The sequence below is a fragment of the Heloderma suspectum genome, chromosome 1, assembly GCF_057233095.1.
Source record: "Heloderma suspectum isolate Gila_16-S chromosome 1, 16-S_ref, whole genome shotgun sequence".
Lineage (NCBI taxonomy): Eukaryota > Metazoa > Chordata > Lepidosauria > Squamata > Helodermatidae > Heloderma > Heloderma suspectum.
In genome coordinates, this window is record NC_139458.1 from 261,872,135 (window position 1) to 261,892,427 (window position 20,293).

At 42.7% G+C, this 20,293-nt stretch overlaps 1 protein-coding gene across 6 annotated transcripts in view; it reads left to right on the forward strand.

Moving 5' to 3' along the window:
• The first annotated feature begins 388 nt into the window (after positions 1–388).
• The window catches only part of ATP7B (ATPase copper transporting beta), a 54,547-nt gene continuing 34,642 nt past the window's right edge, over positions 389–20,293 (forward strand). For 3 of the 6 annotated variants that reach the window (XM_084826465.1, XM_084826469.1, XM_084826471.1), the window contains exons 1-2: positions 12,226–14,796; positions 18,615–19,833. In XM_084826465.1, coding sequence (XP_084682591.1) covers positions 14,371–14,796; positions 18,615–19,833 — 1,645 coding nt within the window. In that variant the 5' untranslated portion in view covers positions 12,226–14,370. Of the gene's footprint in view, positions 1,008–12,225; positions 14,797–14,821; positions 14,944–18,614; positions 19,834–20,293 lie in introns of those variants that run through there. The other 3 variants (XM_084826468.1, XM_084826467.1, XM_084826470.1) reach the window with 3 other exon arrangements.

Here is a 20,293-nt window from a genome sequence, read left to right on the forward strand (position 1 = left end):
GCCAGTGCTTTGGCAGCATCTCTAGGGTTTGCACCATAGATATGCGGTCTCCGTCTATAAGGAGATTTGATGAATAGCGATAAAGGGGATGTTTTGTTTTTTAAAGCAAGTCTACGGACTGACGGTCGCTTTCAATAAGTACCGGAAGTTAAAGATATGTGCTCTATTTTTCATAGCTCTACGGCCCCTCGCTATTAGATCAATAGGCGTCAAACGGCTTGTTTCTCTACTAGAGCTAGGATGATAGAGTCGAACTAGAGAAAAGGCCAATCAGACGGCGCTTTCGGGTATGCCGGAGCCAATGAGTGGCCGGATAAGAGCTCCGCTCAGCCAATCAGCAACGGCAACTAAAATTTAAAGGGTAAGTTGGGAGGCTGAGGGTGTTTTATCTGCGTCATGCGAGGTTGCTAAGTGATCTTTGGGCAGACGACTTTTGCTGTGAAAAACAGTGGAAAGTAGCTGTCGCCAGGGTAGATAGCATGCACGTTAATGTTGGATTTTCCTCTGTCTAAACTTCTTATATGCAAAGTGCCTCTGAAAATAACAGCCTAATTTAAGATGAAGTCCGGATTTAATGCGAACACGTGGAAGTTTCCACTTGAGCGTTAAAGCTGAACAGCGCAGAATTTCTATACAAAAGAATCATGGGAGAAACAGATACGTTTTTTTGAAATCTAGTTTTATAAGTATTATAAAATATGTTTGTAATACTGTAAACTTCCTACTGGGAGTTTGGGAGTGGGAAGCCATCGTAGGGACAAGTACGCAGGAGGCACCGTTCTAGGTTTTTCTAGGAACGTCCGCTGAGCACAAATGGGTGATCTGTTACTCCTATTTTATGCTTCTGTTTTTAGTTACCCGAGCTTTGTGATGAGCTTGGCCATTTTTTTGTAGGAAAGTGGAATTGTGAAAATGGAAGGGGGGGGGGATGGCTTGTGACACAAACGATTTTAAAGAATACTTAATCGGTTGCATAGAAATATCTCACTAAATTTATATTGCCTAAGGTAAATATCTTTATGCAATATATTTTCAAAATTTAAGTAGCGCGTATTATATCGGATATCAAAAATACTTTATAGTTTTGAGTGTGTTTGTGGTGATCCTTTACTCCGCAAATAATCTTGGTAAATTTCTGTATTACATTGTGTTGTGAAATTCATAATTTACACTCTTATGTTTAAGGATTAGCATCAAGCAGACTTTCCAGGTGATCTTGCTGGTGTGAAAACCAGTGGCTTCTAAAACCTACCTGTTGATGTGTAACTTCTCCCCATTAATATTCAATAAGTCTTCCTGGTAGCCATTCCCCCACTGCCCTTTCCTAAATGCCTATCAGGGAGTTCATGGAAAAATACTGGATTCTTCTGTAAGTAAAGGATGAGGAAGAAAGTAAAAGAGAAGAAGGTGAAAGGTTCCTCTTGTTATGTGACAGCAGAATGGGAAAGATACTCAAGAAATGCTTGCTGCTGGTTAGCATGCTATGGTGGTTTGCAGAAGAGAGGGTTGTTGTTCAGTCGTTCAGTTGTGTCCGGCTCTTCATGACCCCATGGACCATAACACGCCAGGCCTTCCTGGCCTGCACTATCTCCCGGAATGTGCTCAAGTCCATATTAATTGCATCAGTGATGCTATCTAGCCATCTCATCCTCTGCCGTCCCCTTCTCCTTTTGCCTTCAGTCTTTCCCAGCATCAGGGTCTTTTATTTATTTATTTATTTATTGCATTTATACCCCGCCTTTTTTCCTCTTGCAAGGAACCCAAGGCGGCTTACATTATCCTCCTCCTCTCCATTTTATCCTCACAACAACAACCCTGTGAGGTGGGTTGGGCTGAGAGTCTGTGACTGGCCCAAAGTCACCCAGTGAGCTTCCATGGCCGAGTGGGGACTAGAACCCGGATCTCCCAGCTCCTAGTCCAACACTCTCGCCACTGCACCACACTGGCTCACTTTTCCAGAGAGTTTTCTCTTCGCATTAGGTGGCCAAAATATTTGAGCTTCAGCTTCAGTATCTGTCCTTCCAATGAGCACTCAGGGTTGATTTCCTTTAGTATGGACTGATTTGACCTCCTTGCAGTCCAGGGGACTCGTAAGAGTCTTCTCCAGCACCACAGTTCGAAAGCATCGATTCTTCAGCGCTCAGCCTTCCTTATAGTCCAGCTCTCACAGCCATACATTACTACTGGGAAAACCATAGCTTTGATTTCTACCTTTGTCGGCAAGGTGATGTCTCTGCTTCATACTATGCTGTCTAGGTTTGCCATAGCTTTCCTCCCAAGGAGCAAGCGTCTTTTAATTTCATGGCTACAGTCACCGTCTGCGGTGATCTTGGAGCCCAAGAAAATAAACTCTGTCACAACTTCCATTTCTTCCCCTTCTATATGCCAGGAAGTGATGGGGCCAGATGCCATGATCTTAGTTTTTTTAATGTTGAGTTTCAAACCAGCTTTTGCACTCTCCTCTTTCACCCTCAACAAGAGGCTCTTGAGATCCTCTTCGCTTTCTGCCATTAGGGTGGTATCGTCTGCATATCGGAGGTTGTTGATAATTCTCCCGGCAATCTTAATTCCGACCTGTGATTCATACAACCCGGCGTTTCTCATGATGTACTCTGCATATAAGTTAAATAAGCAGGGCGACAATATGCAGCCTTGTCGTACTCCTTTCCCAATTTTGAACCAATCGGTTGTTCCATGTCTGGTTCTGACTGTTGCTTCTTGACCCTCGTACAGGTTTCTCAGGAGACAGGTAAGGTGGTCTGGTACTCCCATCACTTTCAGAATTTGCCACAGTTTGTTGTGATCCACACAATCAAAGGCTTTAGCGTAGTCAGTGAAGCAGAAATAGACGTTTTTCTGGAATTCTCTTGCTTTCTCCATGGTCCAGCGAATGTTAGCGATTTGATCTCTAGTTCCTCTGCCTCTTCAAAACCCAGCTTGTATTTCCAGTAGTTCTCGGTTCGCATACTGCTGAAGCCTAGCTTGTAGGATTTTGAGCATCACCTTGCTGGCATGTGAAATGAGCGCAATTGTGCGGTAGTTTGAGCACTCTTTGGCATTGCCCTTCTTTGGAATTGGAATGTAAACTGACCTTTTCCAGTCTTGCGGCCATTGTTGAGTGTTCCAAATTTGTTGGCATATTGAGTGCAGCACTTTAACAGCATCATCTTTTAGGATTTTAAATAGCTCAGCTGGAATACTGTCATCTCCGCTAGCTTTGTTGTTACTCATGCTTCCTAAGGCCCACTTGACTTCACTCTCTAGGATGTCCAGCTCAAGTTCAGTGACCGCACTCTCATGGCTATCAGGGATATTCAGATCTTTCCTGTATAGTTCTTCTGTGTATTCTTTCCACCTCTTCTTAATCTCATCTGCTTCTGTTAGGTCCCTGCCTTCTTTGTCCTCTGTTATATCTTAAGATCTGCTCATGCATATGAATGAAAGGAAACAATCTAATGGTTAAAGTTTGTTGTGGCTACCCAGTTGTCATCTGTAGAGTAGTTTTAGAATTTAGCCACAGAAGCATGTTTCATCCCATTTCTTATTTTATATTTTGCTCAGAAGTTGTAAATTAGATGTCTCTTTAATATAATTATTTTTTATATAGCACTATCCAAGTGCATGGCACTTTAACAGGTTTGACAAGTTTCTATCCCAAGGGGCTCACAATTTAAAACAGACAGAGGGTAAGAACAGAGGAAATTTGGGGTGGGGGTGAGAATGGAGGCAGGGGTAAATGGGACAGATACATGATTATTCCAATTATATGCTTATTTTCAGTGGGGTATTGGTGGTTCGAAAGGCTTCCTGGAAATTGTGACTTTTGAGGAGGGAGTTGAAGGAAATATGGGAGGTGGTCATGCGGAGGTGTTCTGGGAAGCAGTTCCAGGCATAAGGGAGAGAAAGGGCAGAGTTGTTCCAGGGAGCAGGATACCTTCAGACAGCTGAGAGGGGTGGAGCTGGATGAGTGAAAGGTCACAGGGTGGGATGTGTTAGGATATAGGAGCAGACAGAGAAGAAAAACAAGGCCATGAAGGGTTTTGAAGACAAGGATGGTTTTTTTTTGCAGATTTCTTTCTTTTGATCCTTTAAAACAATCAAACCTGTTTGATGTGTGGGCTGTTGCTACTTAAAAATGACATATTTGTATCATGCTCACTTGAAAACAAAGAAGGAAGGGAACCTGATTTTTGAGAGTCAAGAGGGCTATGGAAGTTAGAATTTAGCAAGTTAGAAAAAAAGAATTTCTGCTCAGAATAAATTGGGGAGAAAGATCAGAGGAGGGCCTCACAGCCAATAAGGGACTCCTGTCCCTAAGAGAAGGGAGAGGTAAAACAGCAGAGGCAGTTAGCCAGAACTTTGTCAACTGAGCTCTTGTGGCGTCAGTGGAAAAGGACATATTCTTAGAGAGGGGAAACAGGACAACAAAGAGAAATACCCATTATGTTATTGTAACCTGAAGCCTTTACGTGCCTGGGATTTCCTTCATCAGTAGAACTGGGTGTCTACTCCTGTTCACCACAATACTATATTGCAGCTTCCCCCAGCCTGGTGCCCTCCTGCTGCAGGAAGACAGGAAGCTGCCTTATTACAGAGTCAGACCCTTGGTCTATCTAGCCCAGTATTGTTGACTCGGACAGACAGTGGCATTCCGGGGTGTCAGGCAGGATTCTTTCCTAGGCCTACCTGCAGATGATGGAAATTAAACCTGGGACCTTCTGCGTGCAAAGCTCTGCCACTGAACTACAGCCCCTCCCCATGTTGGTTGGGAATGGTGGGAGTTGTAGTCCAACATACCCAGAATACACCGGGTTGGAGGAGGCTGCTATGTAACGATACAAGTAGAGTTTGTTATAAAAAGTTTTTTTCATATTTCTGTACAGATCTGCCCTTTTTAGTGTTGTTATGAGTAGGAAACATACTCATTGCGTTGTTCATCGTGTAGTGTTTTATTACAGCAACAGCGAATGCAACTTCAATTCGCTGAATGGCTTAGGATGGACCTGCTTCACTTTGGTACTCTTCCCAAGCGGTTTCATCGCTAAGAAAAGAGCCCTCCGCCCAAACCTTTCTATCTGCACTCTGTAATGTACTTTTAGCTAGCCTATATAGGGTCGCCATTTGAACTCTCCCAGAAGGAAAAAAGGCAACTGCATAATACTTCCGTGTTCATTCATCTAAACCAGGGGTGTAGAATGTCTTTCAGCGTGAGGGCTGAACTCCGTTTCAGAGAAGCTCTCAGGCCACCTTCCAGTGATGGGTGGGGCCTAAGGCAAAAGGGACGGGGCCCAGCCTATTTCAGCTTAAAATTCTCAGTGCCAGTGACAAAGCCTTATGAGGTGTATTTCAACCTTTTAGAATGGGCAGGGGAGAATCCACAAAAGCTGGGAAATAACCAAACACTCAGTGGTTGAGGGGAAAGGATATGGCCTTCTGGGGAATCCTAGAGGGTCTGATTTGGCTTGTGTGCCTGAGGTTCTGTGCCCCTGATCCACATGTCTGTTTTGAAAAGCCCACAGTCTAGCTCCATCCCAAAACCTCTGGCTGGGCCACTTGAAAATAACGAGTGGTGCATTTTCTTCCTGGTTCAATGCGAGTATTCCCTGCTTAGAGAAGTTTTTGTAATCCTAGTGTTAGATAAAAAGGGGAGGTCATAAGTAGCTAGTGTAGCTAGTGACTCGGTCACGTAGGCATGACACGTAGGCATGACACGTGACAAATGAGTCAGCTTAAACTGAGAGTATGCGCAGAGACAAAGAACAATGAGTCAGCTTAAACTGAGAGTATGCGCAGAGACAAAGAACAATGAGTCAGCTTAAACTGAGAGCATGCGCAGAGACAAAGAACTGATGGAAAAGTACTGAGCTGTTAGGGGTGGGTATAAAAAGGTTGGGCGCGCCATGTTCTGGGTCCAGACTGCTCTGCACCCGTTTTGCAAAACGATCAATAAAACTTTGTTGGCTCCACTGTCGCCTGCCTGGCCTCTCATTTGACCAGAAGCAAGAACTTTTTCTAACACTAGCAAGATTAAGGATGGGGTTTTTAATACTTTTTTTTTAAAAAAAGAAAAGCAAATGCAGGCTAAAGGATAATTGTTATCAAAGCGTGCCGCATTCAGGCTCTGCATAATGCTGCAAAATGTTCGTTTCTGAGGGAGGGGAGTGAAATGACAGTTTCATCAATCAACTGATTGTCTTGACTGAAAACATTAGCAAGTCACTCCTGGTGGAAGATCTAGTGTGGCAGAATTGCATGATGGGAAGGAGAAGGTGCCTGGTGGCATGTCGAGCAGTAGCTTACCTGTGCTCCATTCTAAAGACTTTTTTTTTAAATCGGAGCCACTGACCTCTGTGCTTAACGCTTGGCATTCACTTCTTATACTGGGATTGTACTTACTACGCAGCATATCAAGATTGGCTTCTCCCGTTGACTAGAGTCAAAAAGGTGTTGCTGAAGCTACATTGATGCAAGTTCATTTTTTGTGCATTTCAGCTACACCTACTGCTTCTATGCTGAATTGTTTTGCCCTACTCTTTGATTTATTGTGCGAAATTAATGTTGGTTATTTGAACTGTATTGTATCATAGGTATTTTATGAACTTCTTTGTATGCTGCTCTGAGTTTATTTTTGATATAAAAAAGCAAAGTATATATGTTAAAAGAAAAATACTAAATAAGTAGGTACAGTATTAAACTAAAACTGTTAATCAGTTTATTTTACAAATATAAACAAGTAAAAGTGACACCTGTTGTGCAAGAACTAGTTTGTCTTCTCACAGTGGTCCAGTTTAGCGTACAAGAATTAGTCATGGCAAGCATTTGTCTTCCGCACTCCCCTGCTCTTCCTTTATGTGCAAGAGGAAGAGATGGATTGCTTCCTTTTTTAAAACAAACAGTTTTCCCTTGGGGAAACTGGTTTATTCTAATTGTGGCTAGTTCAAACAAAACATGATCAAAATGTGGTTTCAGGTACTGGTTTGTTGACTAATCATAGTTAGGATAAATATAATAAGGTGTCATGAATAGCCCTCCCTCTAAACAATCAATGTAACAGGGTCTCGAACTTTGAGCTAGTTACAGATTTTATTAGGCTAATAGCGAGCCTTCCCACAATACAACATCAGTGAAACTCAAAAGGCTGCCCCAGGGCCTAAATCCCTAATCCTGGGCTCTCTATTAGGGAAGGCTTTTGCAAGGTAGAGTTGCTCCCAGCTGAAGATAGGCAGCTATGGAGAAACTGGAGAGGTGGCTTAGGCCCCTCCCTGAGGGAGGCTCCCTATTGCATATGCTCCAGTAAGAGGCTATTCTGGCAGAGCATCTCAAGCCATTCCCTAACTCCGCCTGCTTCAACCAAGGACGTGCTCTTACGTCCACCAAATCACGCCCCTCCTCCTCAGAAAGGACTAGGTTTCCTACCCGGGTGGGGGGTGGGGGCAGTGTCTTGGCCTCAGCCACCTGGTTGTCAAGGCCTTGGGAAGATTCTTCTCCAACCCTTGGAGACTCTCAGAGAGCCCCCCCCCCCCCCGGTCTAACTTGTTTTAATTCCAGCTTTGAATCAGAATCGGAATAATCAGAAACCACGGGGGCCCTGGACCCAATCCTGACATCGGATCATCCTGAGTAGGGATACCCTGCTCATAAAGGAGGGAAAGGGGAACATGTTAGCCTGAGACTTACCTCATCACATTGACCAGGTTCACATGTAACAACAACTTCTGGATCATTTAACTCTGGAATTGCTGGGGCTCATCAGCGAGTGCACTGCCTCCCACTTGTTTGTCACTTCTGCTTTCAGTCAGCGACCTAGAATTAACCCCTAAACAATCGAGGGTTCTAGGTTTGGACATCATGTTAAACAAGCCAAGAATTGTCATTCCATGCAGGGTCACACTAAACCATGGTTTAGCATTAAGTTGAACCAGATGACTCTCCTGAAATGTCTCAAAGTGAATATCTTTGAGGTGGTTGGATATTGCTGTATTAAGAGAATTATACTACATTATCTTTCCTTAGTGGCACGTTCTTGAAATTGACTAAATTAAGTTTTGTTGCATACCTATAGTTCCAGGGTTGTTGTCTGCCATATTAGATAATGCCCACATTTGCACAGAGCAATAAACCAGGATTTGGAACAATAACCTAGCCTGTTTGCTCCTCCCTGCAGTGTATATGTGCATATTGACAATTAGCTGACTTTACTGGTGGTCAGTGCTGGCAGATATGCTATATTTAATCAGTCTAGAATAAGAGTTTGCACTTATACAAGTTTTAAACCAGAAGGAAAAGGACAACAGAAAACTTTGCATCTTAGTACAGCAGTGGTGGGGAACCATTTTTGCCTGAGGACCACATTGACACCCAGAAGCATGTTAGGGGTCACATGCCAGCAGGGGGTGGGGCTACACCCATTCTCTTACATGCCCATTCATTCACTCACTCATCCACTCACTCCCACCATTCACTCCCAGCCACACAGAGAAAGGGGCTGCCCTCTTTTTTGTGCAGAGAGAGTGATCTAGCTGTGCAGGAAGAGACCAGATCTCTTCTTCTGTAGCCAGATGACTCTCTTTTCTCTCTGGAGAAAGAGGCTGCCCTTTTCTCCATGCAGAGAAAAAGAAGAGTGATCTGGCCATGGTGGAAGTGACCCATCTCTTTCCATACACCTAGATTGCTCTCCTTTCTCAGAGCGCCCTTTGAGGGGTTGACCTTTGCATGTGTCACAAGCCAGAAGTTCCCCATCCCTGCAGTATGGCGATTACACTTGCTTTAAATATCAGACAGTTTCTGTCTCTCCATTTTCTCTGTCTCTTTTAGAAAACCAAGAGCAGCTGCAGGCAAAAAGAGCACAGTGATGGTCACTTGTATGGAACTAAGTGGTGGCACAGGAAAACATGTATTCAGTCATGTGGTTCCTAGATAAAACATATGCAGGGAATTTCATGCAATAAATCTGTTGATAAGTAATAAATTAGATTAATTAGGCACAAGTACATTCATATGACCATCATGTGGTCTCCCATTCTTAGTTGCACAGTTGTTGGCTTTTGTTGTGGTATATATGATTAAGCGTTGACAACATTGGAACTATAAACAGGTGAATGCTTAGCTTCCAGAATGCATAGAATATGTTGGACAGAAGAAGCTTTAGATTATTGACATATACCGTAAGTCAAAATATTTCTAGACTACCATGGTCAGATTCCTTATACAGCACATTGAGTATATATTTCGTTGTATAGTGAATAAGCTGTGGCAATTAAGAGACGATTGATGTTGCAATCCGATATAGTTTTTTGGCAATAAGCGGGCAGCCAAATTCTGATCTGCATGTTAATCCGGGAGGTGCAAGTCAGGTTACTTTATACTGGAATTCACAAGAATTGAATTCTTGAAGCATCCCTAGTTTCAGTCCATCTACAGCATGATTGGGACTAGAATGTTTCTGATTGGGGCTTGTTATATTGTATTTGAGTTGGGACCACCTCAGGTGAGGTGGGAAAGGAGCTGGGGCGAAGGATTTAACACTTGTCTATCTTGTTTTCTAAATATATTACAGCTTGTTTAGAGCCTCTAAGATAGATCAGGATACAAAGACAAGTAGGATTATACATCTTAAGAAATAGAGCCACATTGCTTTTACTGAAACCCTGTAGCTTGCTGGATGGGAAGGCCAAACTAATGCTGATAAATTAATGTTTGCCAGTTAAGGTTACATCTGCAAGACAACTTCAGTTCTCCTTCACCAGGATAAGTCTGAAGTAACTCCTACAGTATTGTTCTTGTTTTACTTATGAGCTTAGAGCAGGCTCTAGTTTAGGAAGCAAGAATGTACATCTCATTTGAAGTTCTGTACGAAACAAAACAAAAAAGGGTTATCGATGTAGCCCTAGTGAGAAGTGATCATATGTACAGTATGTATGTAACCCCATTTTGGCTCATGAGTGAAGGCCACTTGCTGAAATCTTGTTGGCTTATAGGGGAAGTAAAGGGAACAGTTCATATATTAACCTAATTCAGGAGTAAAAGAGTATAGTCCTGCAAGACCATCTGCCTTGGATTGGGTTCACCTTGTTCATCAATAGGGAATTGTACATTGGTGTATGCGCATACTTTTCCTGTGCAAAACCTCTGTGCAGAAGCATTTGAAGCACCCTTTAGCATGTCATGTACAACTTTCTCTGCTGTGTGCTGCTAAATGCCAATCCCTGCCAGACCTTTCTACTTGGGGCAGTGTGTTCATGCCTGGTGGGAAAGTGTGTATACTGCCAGGAGTCTTGATTCCAACCTTTGTGCTCTCCTGCAGTAAAAAGAACAATCCTAATTCTCCTGCAGCAACTTGAACTATTAGTGAAGGACATTGCCTTAGTAATGCCACCTCTTCCAGTCTGGACCAGGGTGTAAACTGAAGTGCTGTTTACTTGCCCACTTCCAGGGGCTAATAGTCACTGGGTTGGATCCAGATTTAGTCATACTTAAGGTAGACCCATTGAAATTAATGGGATGTAAGTAAGTCATAACTAAAGTCTGTTTTCAAAGGGCCTATTCTAACTATGACTAAATCTGGTTCCAACTCACTCTGTTGTGAACAGTGTTCACTCTATAGCAGTTGTGCTGCAGTTTTTATAAATGGTTTGAAGACCACATCCAAACAGTGTTTGTCAGTAGGTGCCAAGGCAGCTTTGACCAGAATCCATGTATGTGTACTGCAGAAGTTTTTGAATTGCATTAAATACCTGGGTTTGGGAAAATCCCTTGTTACATAATGAGTCTCACAGTTCATTAGGCTTGTTTGACTTCAGCTGACTTTGGTTCTTACACTTAGAGCAACTCTACACCAGCCTGAAATCCTGCATTTAAAACGGGGCTTTCTGCTTCTGTTTTAAATGCAGGATCATGACGGGCTCCCTTTACACATGCTTCTTCCCCCCCCTCCCCTTTCCCGCTCCTTCTCCCCGTTATCTGACTTTTCCATACATTCCATTGATCTCGCTCCTCTTCTTGCTGCTTTTTCATTTTCATGGATGGAATGGGGTAATTTAATACCTCTTTATCTCCAATCTATTTAAAAATGGAATAAAGGTCATTTAGTGCTGGACATGGCCCGCAAAGGTCCGTGAGTGAGCAATCTCAATACCAGGAATAGCAGGATAAAAGCTCCGTGTGAAGATGCCCTTAGCCTTGGCCTCCCTGGATATACTGGGATAAAAAACAATGAGCTGGCCAGATCATGCTTCTGGGCCAGCAACCTAACTTGCCAAGAGGCACGCAGGCATCTCATTTACAGTGCAACCCTATAGATGTCTACTGAGAGGTAATCCTCATTTAAGGATATAGGATTGTAGCCTTAGTGATTTTTTTAACCCCTATCTTCTAAAGCGGGAGTGGAGAAGCTGGGGCTCTCCAGATGTTGTTACCTTCAAACAGATACTCTGATCATGGCCATCTCTTCCTTTCCCCTCTAGAGCCAATGTGCTCCAGCCAAAATTAATTCTCTTCCCTCAGGGTGGACATCTCTAAGGGAAGTCTCTGCCTATCTTATTCTCCCAACATTAATTTAACCAACAGGAACCAGCCACTGCACAGCCTTGGCTGTCTGAAATAAATCCCATGTGCTATCAATAAGTGGTCATTGATACATAAAAGAAAATGCTTTAAACAAAGCAGAGTTTTTCTCTGCAAAATCAGGAACTGGCATACTGAAAATGTCTGCAAAGCTTGTGACTCAGCCTGGTCAGTGTTTACAGCAGAGTGAGATTAGATATGCTCCTACTCTTCTCATCTTCCCTCTATGGTCTCCTCTAATACATAAACACACCTAATCCTTATTCCCTTTGTGTTGCTGTCTCAAGCAATTCTCTCCCTTCTTCCTCAGTTTTTTTTCTTGAGCCTGAGTTTCAGATTGCAATTCTATTGTTTAGGATGTTTTTAGATATTCTCATTGTGAGAGGATTCAAGAGATTAGAAATGGACCCGAGGAGCCCTTGCTTGTTTAGTCAAGATTAGGCTAGCTGCATTTGTGGTAATAGAGGCATGGATTTTGTCTATAATTACATCTGGAAGCACCTTTCCCCTGGGATTGTGGAAAGGGGCAGGAGATTTATCCCAACAATCAACATCTCTTATTTTCCCACTACTACCCTGTCTCCTTGGTTATCATGGGAGCCAGTGTGGTATACTGGCTAGTATGCTAGGTTTGATCAGGGAGAGCTGGATTCAGATCTCTGCTCAGCCGTATCCCTTAATGAGCAACCTTGCGCCAGTTGCTATTTTTCAATGTCTGTAGTTTTCTTTTGGAGCAGAGGTGGTAGAAGATAGTTTCACTGAGAACATCTTTCCCTGCCTAGGAAAGTGAAGGGTGGGGAGAAATAACAGATTGTACATGTAAGTACTTACACAGAGCTACTTCCCCCTGCCACCCACAGAGAACTCAAAGCAAAAATTTACAAAATGGTGCAGGGGGATGAAGGAGCTGTTGCCATTCATGTCACAAGCAACATCCAGCTGGTGCTGTGACATCCCCACAACCACAGATTGCAAAGTATATTCTGGATATGAACTGATGAAAAAATCGTATTTTCCCAAGCACAAAATATTGTGTCTTTGAGGTTGGGGAAATATCTGCCATAGAAGGACAGCCTTGAGAAAGTCATGCAGAGCACACAGAACAGAAGCAAACTCAAATTTATTGTACCCCATAGGCACACCACCCTGTGTGTAAAGGTTCTACAGCTCTGAAATGCAAGAGTTAGTTGGAGGCGCCTACTTCTGCCCTGACCTCGTCTCTTCAGGTGTTGTTATCTGTGACTGGGACAGGATCAGGAGGCTGACTCATCTGGTTGCCCCACATCAGTGAAATGGGGGTGCTGCGGGCATCATTTTATGAAATCTTAACAGTTACCCTGTAAACACGAGACACGCTTACTCTAATGCGACATAAATGATCTGGAGTTGGGGGTGAACAGTAAAGTATCACTGTTTGTAGACGCCATGATACTACTTAGTGTGATGAGTTCCTAAGCAGAGCAAGGAGCTCCAAAACTGGATGAATGGGTAAAGGGAATTGCTGATGTGGTTCACTGTTACCAGATATACTCTGTTGTAAGCTTGGGGGATTGGCAAACCGGCTGGACAGGTTTGGCCCAAGTCCATCCTTGGTTAGGTAAAATTGTTAGCCAAGTAAGTATAAGTGAAATGTTGCCATGGGAAGTAAATAGCTAGGCAATTGCTCCTTAATAGAGGGCCACTGTTGAGGAATGAACAGGGAGAACCGTCATAGAAGGGAAGGTCTTTCCCCCCAGCTGAAGATGTTGTAATCCAGGTCTCTGTTTGAAGAGACTGTAGTTTGAGGCAGTGAGTGTTTGGGGAGGCTGGCAGTCCTAGAGATTTGGCATGGGAGCAGTGGACTCTGGCTGCCTGTTGGTGTGTTTAAGCCTCCAGTACCACCTCCTTAGGGAAACCGACGTGAGTAAGTGCTACACCCCAGGGAACTTCTTACCACTTGTAGAATTGGGATGAGCATAACAACACAGTGATGGGCTCGAAATGTTCTAGAACAATCCAGGAAAGAGATCTTGAGGCCATAGTGGGACAACTCAATGAAAGGTCACTGAATTGACATTGTAGCGGTGAAAAGGGTAATTTTGGCTGACAAGGGGAGGTTGACAAGCTGGGTGTCTGCTGGCAATGTTCTTGTTAGCCGTATGCAACTGAGAAACAGTTTGATGAAATCAAGTGTCAACCCACGTTGAAATAACAAGGCTGCACTTACTTGGTGAATTAGGCCTATCTGGGTTAAGCAGGAGAATTGGAATTCTGCATGTGGAGCAAATAGCCACAAAATTCGCAGTTTGGAGCTACGGAGTTCAGACGCTACTGAGGCAGGAACTGCTCATCAAAGGGAAAAGAGCTAGAGACTAAAATATGCTCAGAAATGGTTTGGTTGGACCATAGTAGTGTTTATAGTGTGGTTTTACCTGATGATCTAACACTTTTTATTTAGTCCTTTTGGATTGGGTAGCAAGCTTAGTAGCTATTCTTCTCAGCGCATGGCTCACGTTCTCTGCAGCCCTGCCAAATAGCAAAGCCACAGTACACGCTCTGCCTTTTTTGTGTGTGTGTGTGTTTTTAATGGTGTCTCTAAATAAATAGATTCTCAGTATTTTGAACATGCTGTTGATTGAAGAAGGATGAAAGCTTGGCTGGTGGAGTTAATTATATACTGGGTTGCCTCATACAGGCCATATTTGACAAGCTTGTGAAAGGCAGCCTTGACTAGGATACCGGAGAGCCGTGTGCAAAGATTACTAGTGTTGAATGCCTTACCAAGCACAAGGCTGAGAATTGGTGAGAAATATTTAAACCTGTTTGTAAATGTATACAGCCGGGCACAGCCTACTGCCACAAGAGGCGGTGAGGAGGAGTTGGTACAGCTATCTAGCCAGAGTTCACTATGCTGGTGTAGAAATAGCGTTTGGGGTGGAAATCACTGCAGTCACGTACCAAACAGCACTTTTTTTCTTTGGCTTTCCAGTGTATCTTAAGCTTCATAAGGTGATGGAAAAGGAAAAAGAGAAGCCTTTGAGAAAGAGCCAATCCTCCCTTGCAACTTTAAACCACAAAAACATTACTCTGATGCATTTCTGCAGAGAACAATCTTCTAAAAAGCTATTCATGTTGGAAGATGGTGGTTATCACAGGCCAGGAGCTCTTGTGAAAGCTAGCAGTCTGTCTCAGAAGAAGGAGGATACTTCCTACGGTGTCTTGCCAGGGTTGCTTGACGGCAGCAGTGACAGACAGGTCAGTTGAATGGGATGGCGGCGTGAACACACTGGAGTATTAAGTGTTCAACTCCTTGTCTGAGTCTTGTGAGAAATTAAAGCTGCAATCATTTACCCACTTCCTTGGAAGCAAGCCCCATTGGACTTGATGGGACCTATCTCAGAGGTAGACATGTGTAGGATTGCACTATGAATGGAGTTTCTGTACTGTATTCACATACAAAGAATACAAAAATGTCCCTTGAAACAGTAAAATTAAAAAGTATTTATTAGCAATTAAACTGTGGACACTTATAACTTCATAGTGGCATCATTATGTACCATTAGCATCTCATCGTTTTTGTCCTCCACACAATTAAATATATCCTTATTTTAAAGAGAAAAGAAAGAGAAAATTACCTAAAGATGTAAATGACCTGCATTAGTCAACAGTTTAAAAATGTTTTGCTCTGTGCAAAACAATTAGTTGAAAATGGTAATAATTGCTTGGAAAGGGAAACAATCATTGCAGCTCCGCGCTTCCTGCATTGAGCAGGGGGTTGGACTCAATGGTCTTACAGGCCCCTTCCAACCCTACTATTCTATGATTCTATGATCATAATTGTAGATAGGCTGTTTATTGGAAACTGATACCAACAGTAGTTCTTTACAGTGCAACAGGTTGCAGCAGTTTAAGCAGCTGTTGCTCTTCAATAGATTTACAGATGTAACTTTAGTACTTCGGGTCATAAATAGTAGAGTTCCCTGTTAGTTGTCCATAGTATATGTGTGCCATTTTGAAATAAAGGCCTTAAGATTGTGTTGTGCCACAAAGGTTCATTTCATATATACTGTAGTTGGTGATAAAGTATTTACCATGCTGCCATACTAACTCTGCATTCTTAAATGCGCTTACTGAAGAGTAAGCCTCACTGGGATTTAAATAAACTACATGAGGTTGTTTTGCACGTTCACATATATTAGTATATGAGTAATTGTACTACAGTTGTGAAAACCTAGCTTTTTAGATGCACTGCTTTCAAAGTTGCATTGTGTAGCATATATGCATCAAATCAGATTTACAACGTATGGCATGCAAATATTTTCTGCATTTCTTCTAAAATTAAGCTGCTTTATATAACCTATATAAAATTACACTTTGAGCATTCTCAGGGTAGGCAATTTAGTGCCTTTTGGATTCCAGCTCCCATAATCTCTGACCACTGACCATGCTGGCTGGGGCTTATGGGAGTTGTAGTCCAAAACATCTGAAGGCCACCCTTACGTAACCTATATAAACCTGTGTGTTACATACTCAGCTCAGCATCCCTGTAGAACAGTAGTTCTCAAAGTTACAAAGCAGAAAATGAAAGCAGAAAAGGTAGATTTGGAGATGGGGGACTTTGAAGCAAAAGCTACTAATGGACAAAATGGACAGGAACAACATTCTAACAAAACCCAACGTACTGAGAAAATAGCACCTCTGCCCCTTTCCTCCATTTTGTCCACTTGGCCAGTATCGCAGAGCGTTCTCCCTGCCGCCCCCGCCCTCGTTCTTACTAGCGGATAGGGGCTCCTAATGGATGTGTGGTGGGGACGTCTACTGGTTGCTGCTAACTTTTCCAAGATGAGAGGAAATGTCCTCGACTGTTGTAACAAACCCTACTTCTTCCCTGGAAGTTGGTATAACCATGCCCTATTTTAATATGTTAAGAGATTCAGGACAGATAAAAGGAAGTACTTCTTCACACAGTGCACAGTTAAACTATGGAATTCGCTACCACAGGAAGTAGTGACGGCCACCTGTTTGGATGGTTTTGAAAGGGGGTTAGACAAATTCCTAGAGGAAAAGGCTATCAACGGCTACTAGTCTTGATGGCTATGTGCTACCTCCAGTACCAGAGGCAGTGAGCCTATGTACACCAGTTGCTGGGGAACATGGGTGGGAGGGTGCTGTTTTGCTCATGCCCTGTTTGTGGGTTCCTGGTCGACAGCTGGTTGGCCACTGTGTGAACAGAATGCTGGACTAGATGGACCCTTGGTCTGATCCAGCAGGGCTCTTCTTATGTTCTTATGTTCTAAGCAGTATCCCTACTTTTCCCAAATTTATGTTTTATAATTTGTCTAGTATAGAACATGCTCTGATAACGCAAAATCATGTATAGATACATAGAACAGAGGGTAATTTTAATCATATAATTAAACTTGGACACATATAGCCCAATTGTAAGTATGTTTGCCTAAACCTAGTTAGTGTGCTTTGGACTGTAATCTTAAAAATCAAACATTAAATATTTAAATTTGTAGGTGTGAACTTTAGGTCTTGGTGAGAAACTCAGGATACAGCAGCAAATATTGGGTCATGGCTGCTGGATGTAGAGGTGAAAATTCAATGAAAACCATCAAGTTGGGATGAAATGTGATATAGGAATTCAGAATGTTTAAAGTTAATATAAGAATTTAAAATACAGAAAATCATTAAGGGAGCAGTCCTATGGGGATAGACAGCTGTCTCTGAACTCAGAGGCGACCGCCTATCCAATACCAGGCAGGCAGAGTGCGGAGGAAATCTTCTCCTCTGTGCTCCGGCCGCCCTGTATTTGTATCTAGATGGCCGATTTCAGCTGTCTAGCTGCAGTGCTTCGGGGGGGGGGTGTGCAGGGGGCGGCTGGACGATACATAGGAAGCATCGTACCAGCCCTTATAGGTCCCGTCCCTGCCCCGGGAATGCCCCCTTTCCTCCCGCTCCACACTGCTCTCACAAGCATGGAGCCGGAGATGATCCATGCCACCTACGAGGTGGTGGGGGAGGGAATGGGGAGGTGGTTTTCTGGGAAACGACCTCAGAGTGTGGGCTCTGAGGTCGGTTCCCCAAAACTGAATAGCCCTATGGCCATCCAGCCGCTGTCTAGCAGCCAGAGGTTTGCGTCCTAAAGGTAGAAAAACTGTGATAGGTTTGCCTAATACAAAAATATACCTCCATGTGTGTGTATTATATATGCTACTGTTGAATTCTGGGATAGCATGGTAGGGTAATTTTGTTTTGCAACTGCAAGAGTGTTGCCCATTAAATGTTTAAACATTAGAAAGGAAAAGTTGGGAAGAGAAGGACATTTAGAACTAAAATCTAGGAGGCTGTGACAAGATTTCTCAAAGATGTTTCAGAGTATATGTTAACAAAACGATCAGGCTGATAGTTATACCTTGGCCTCATTGGTCTGCTAGAGAGTATACCTGTCAGTATATAAATATTCTGTTTAAAATATTACACACCACTAAATTAACAAATGTTACCTTATAGACATCTAGAGACAGCATTACTAAGGAATGAGCAGCAAATGTAAAAAGGAAAGCAGAAAATGGTTATTGTCATATCATGTTTTATCACAAAGGTCAGAACAATCACCATTACTTCCTGATGAAGTAATTCGTTCTTATAATTCGTTCGTCCATTATACAAAAGCTGTGTGTATATAAAATTACTGAAGACCCCCCAGGAGGCCCATAGCTGTACTAGGACTTTAATATATGTGCCAATAAGTAAACAGCCTATCCTTACCAGCGCTAACAGGTTTAACAAAAAGTTCCAGTTCACTGAGGGGCAACAGTCAACCCTACAAAAGTGGCTGGATTCAATTGCCCTTCTTCCTAGAGTAGCCATCACCAGCCTAACACAGGTGAGCAATGAGACACCATCCCAGTTGGTAAATCATCTGTCCCTATATTTGTGCTTAAAAAGCTAAAATTATTGGGATCCTTTGAAGTATTTCTGCCTATGTAGAATAGCATATCATATGTTAAATAAATAAATATATCAAAGTACATTATTTTTGCTTTTATTTACTCTGTTCTCTTCAGGCTCTGTCTGGGCACACTTCGTCTACCTACGTATCAGCATCAGCAATGAAGCACAAGTTTGCCTTTGACAATATTAGCTTTGAGGTAGACTCAGAACGTACACCTTCCCTTCATTCTCAAGTCAGCACTATTACAGTTGATATTTTGGGTATCACTTGCCAAGCCTGTGTACAATCCATAGAGGGCAGAATTTCCAAGGTAAAAGGAATTGTGAATATCAAGGTGTCTCTTGAGCAAAGTAATGCTGTAATAAAATATTTGGGGCCAGAAATAAGTCCCGATCAGATCTGCAAGGAGATCAAGGACATGGGATTTGATGCCAGTATGGTAGATGCAACACAGCCATCGGGGCAATGGTCTAGTGAAGCTTTAGTTAAGATCAAAATAGAAGGCATGACCTGCCAGTCTTGTGTCAACACCATTGAAGAAAAGATTGGGAAACTCCATGGTGTGAAGAAAATCAAAGTAGCCCTAAGCAACCATGAAGCCACCATTGTTTATCATCCACTCATAATAAAGCCTGAAGACCTAAAGAATAACATAGACAGCTTGGGATATGAAAGCAGCATTAAGCATAAGCAAGCCCTGTTGAAGCTTGGTTTGATTGACGCAAAACGCTTACGGCAGATAGATATGAGAATGCCTGTTGGGCTTGATGGTGATAGAGAAACGATGGAAAATCATGTAACCAGCACATCTGTTGCAGTGCTGGGTGTGGAAGGGATGCACTGCAAATCCTGTGTCAACACCATTGAAAGTTCAGTCTCTGATATGCCTGGTGTATGCTGTATTAAAGTATCTTTGGAACAGAGAAATGCTGTTGTGTGGTTTGACCAGAATCTGATCACTCCATCCTCATTGCAGCAAGCCATTCAAGCCCTTCCTCCTGGTAACTTTAAAGTATCGTTTTCTAGTGGAGTGGAGGGTCAAAATGGGCTAATCTCAAAGATGGCATCCTCTTTGCCTTTATCTAGCAGCCCTTCCCAAGAACAGCTGCAGAGTGAATCCAGTACAACTGTAATTAGGATTGATGGAATGACCTGCAGTTCCTGTGTAAAATCCATTGACAGCTCTATATCCCAAAGGAAAGGGGTGGAGCATATATCTGTGTCTTTAACTGAAGGGACTGCAGTTATATCCTACAGTTCGATCATAACCAACTCTGAAGAGCTGAGAACTGCTATAGAAGACATGGGATTTGATGCCTCTGTCCTAACAGGTATCGCAAAGCTTTTTTATGACTTGGGTCTTTTGAATGGGAAGGATCTTACTACCTCCATAACCGTACTAGCAACTGATCAGCAATAACTTGCATGCCACCTTGTTCAAACATATTGCAAAGTAGCTTTTAATTATAAGCACCATTTTTCAGGAGCCCTGTCTACTCCTCGTAGCTGTTCTACTGCTCAGCTTTGGAACAGCCAAATGTCCTTGGTCTGGTTAAGATTCAGTATACAAAATATAAGCCTCAGCCCAGGAGTATATCCTAAATGTGTAAGTGAAATATAGTGTATTAGGTATATTCTGTATGCCGGTAAAATAGTTGCAGGGTTGCTAGAGTACATAATCCCATTTACTGTGAAGTTATCTGAGAAGGATATTGCTGCCTTGAGTTCAAAATACATTTGTTTTGGGACCGCAGCTGTAGCTTTCCATTAATCCGGAGCATATGAGTTTAG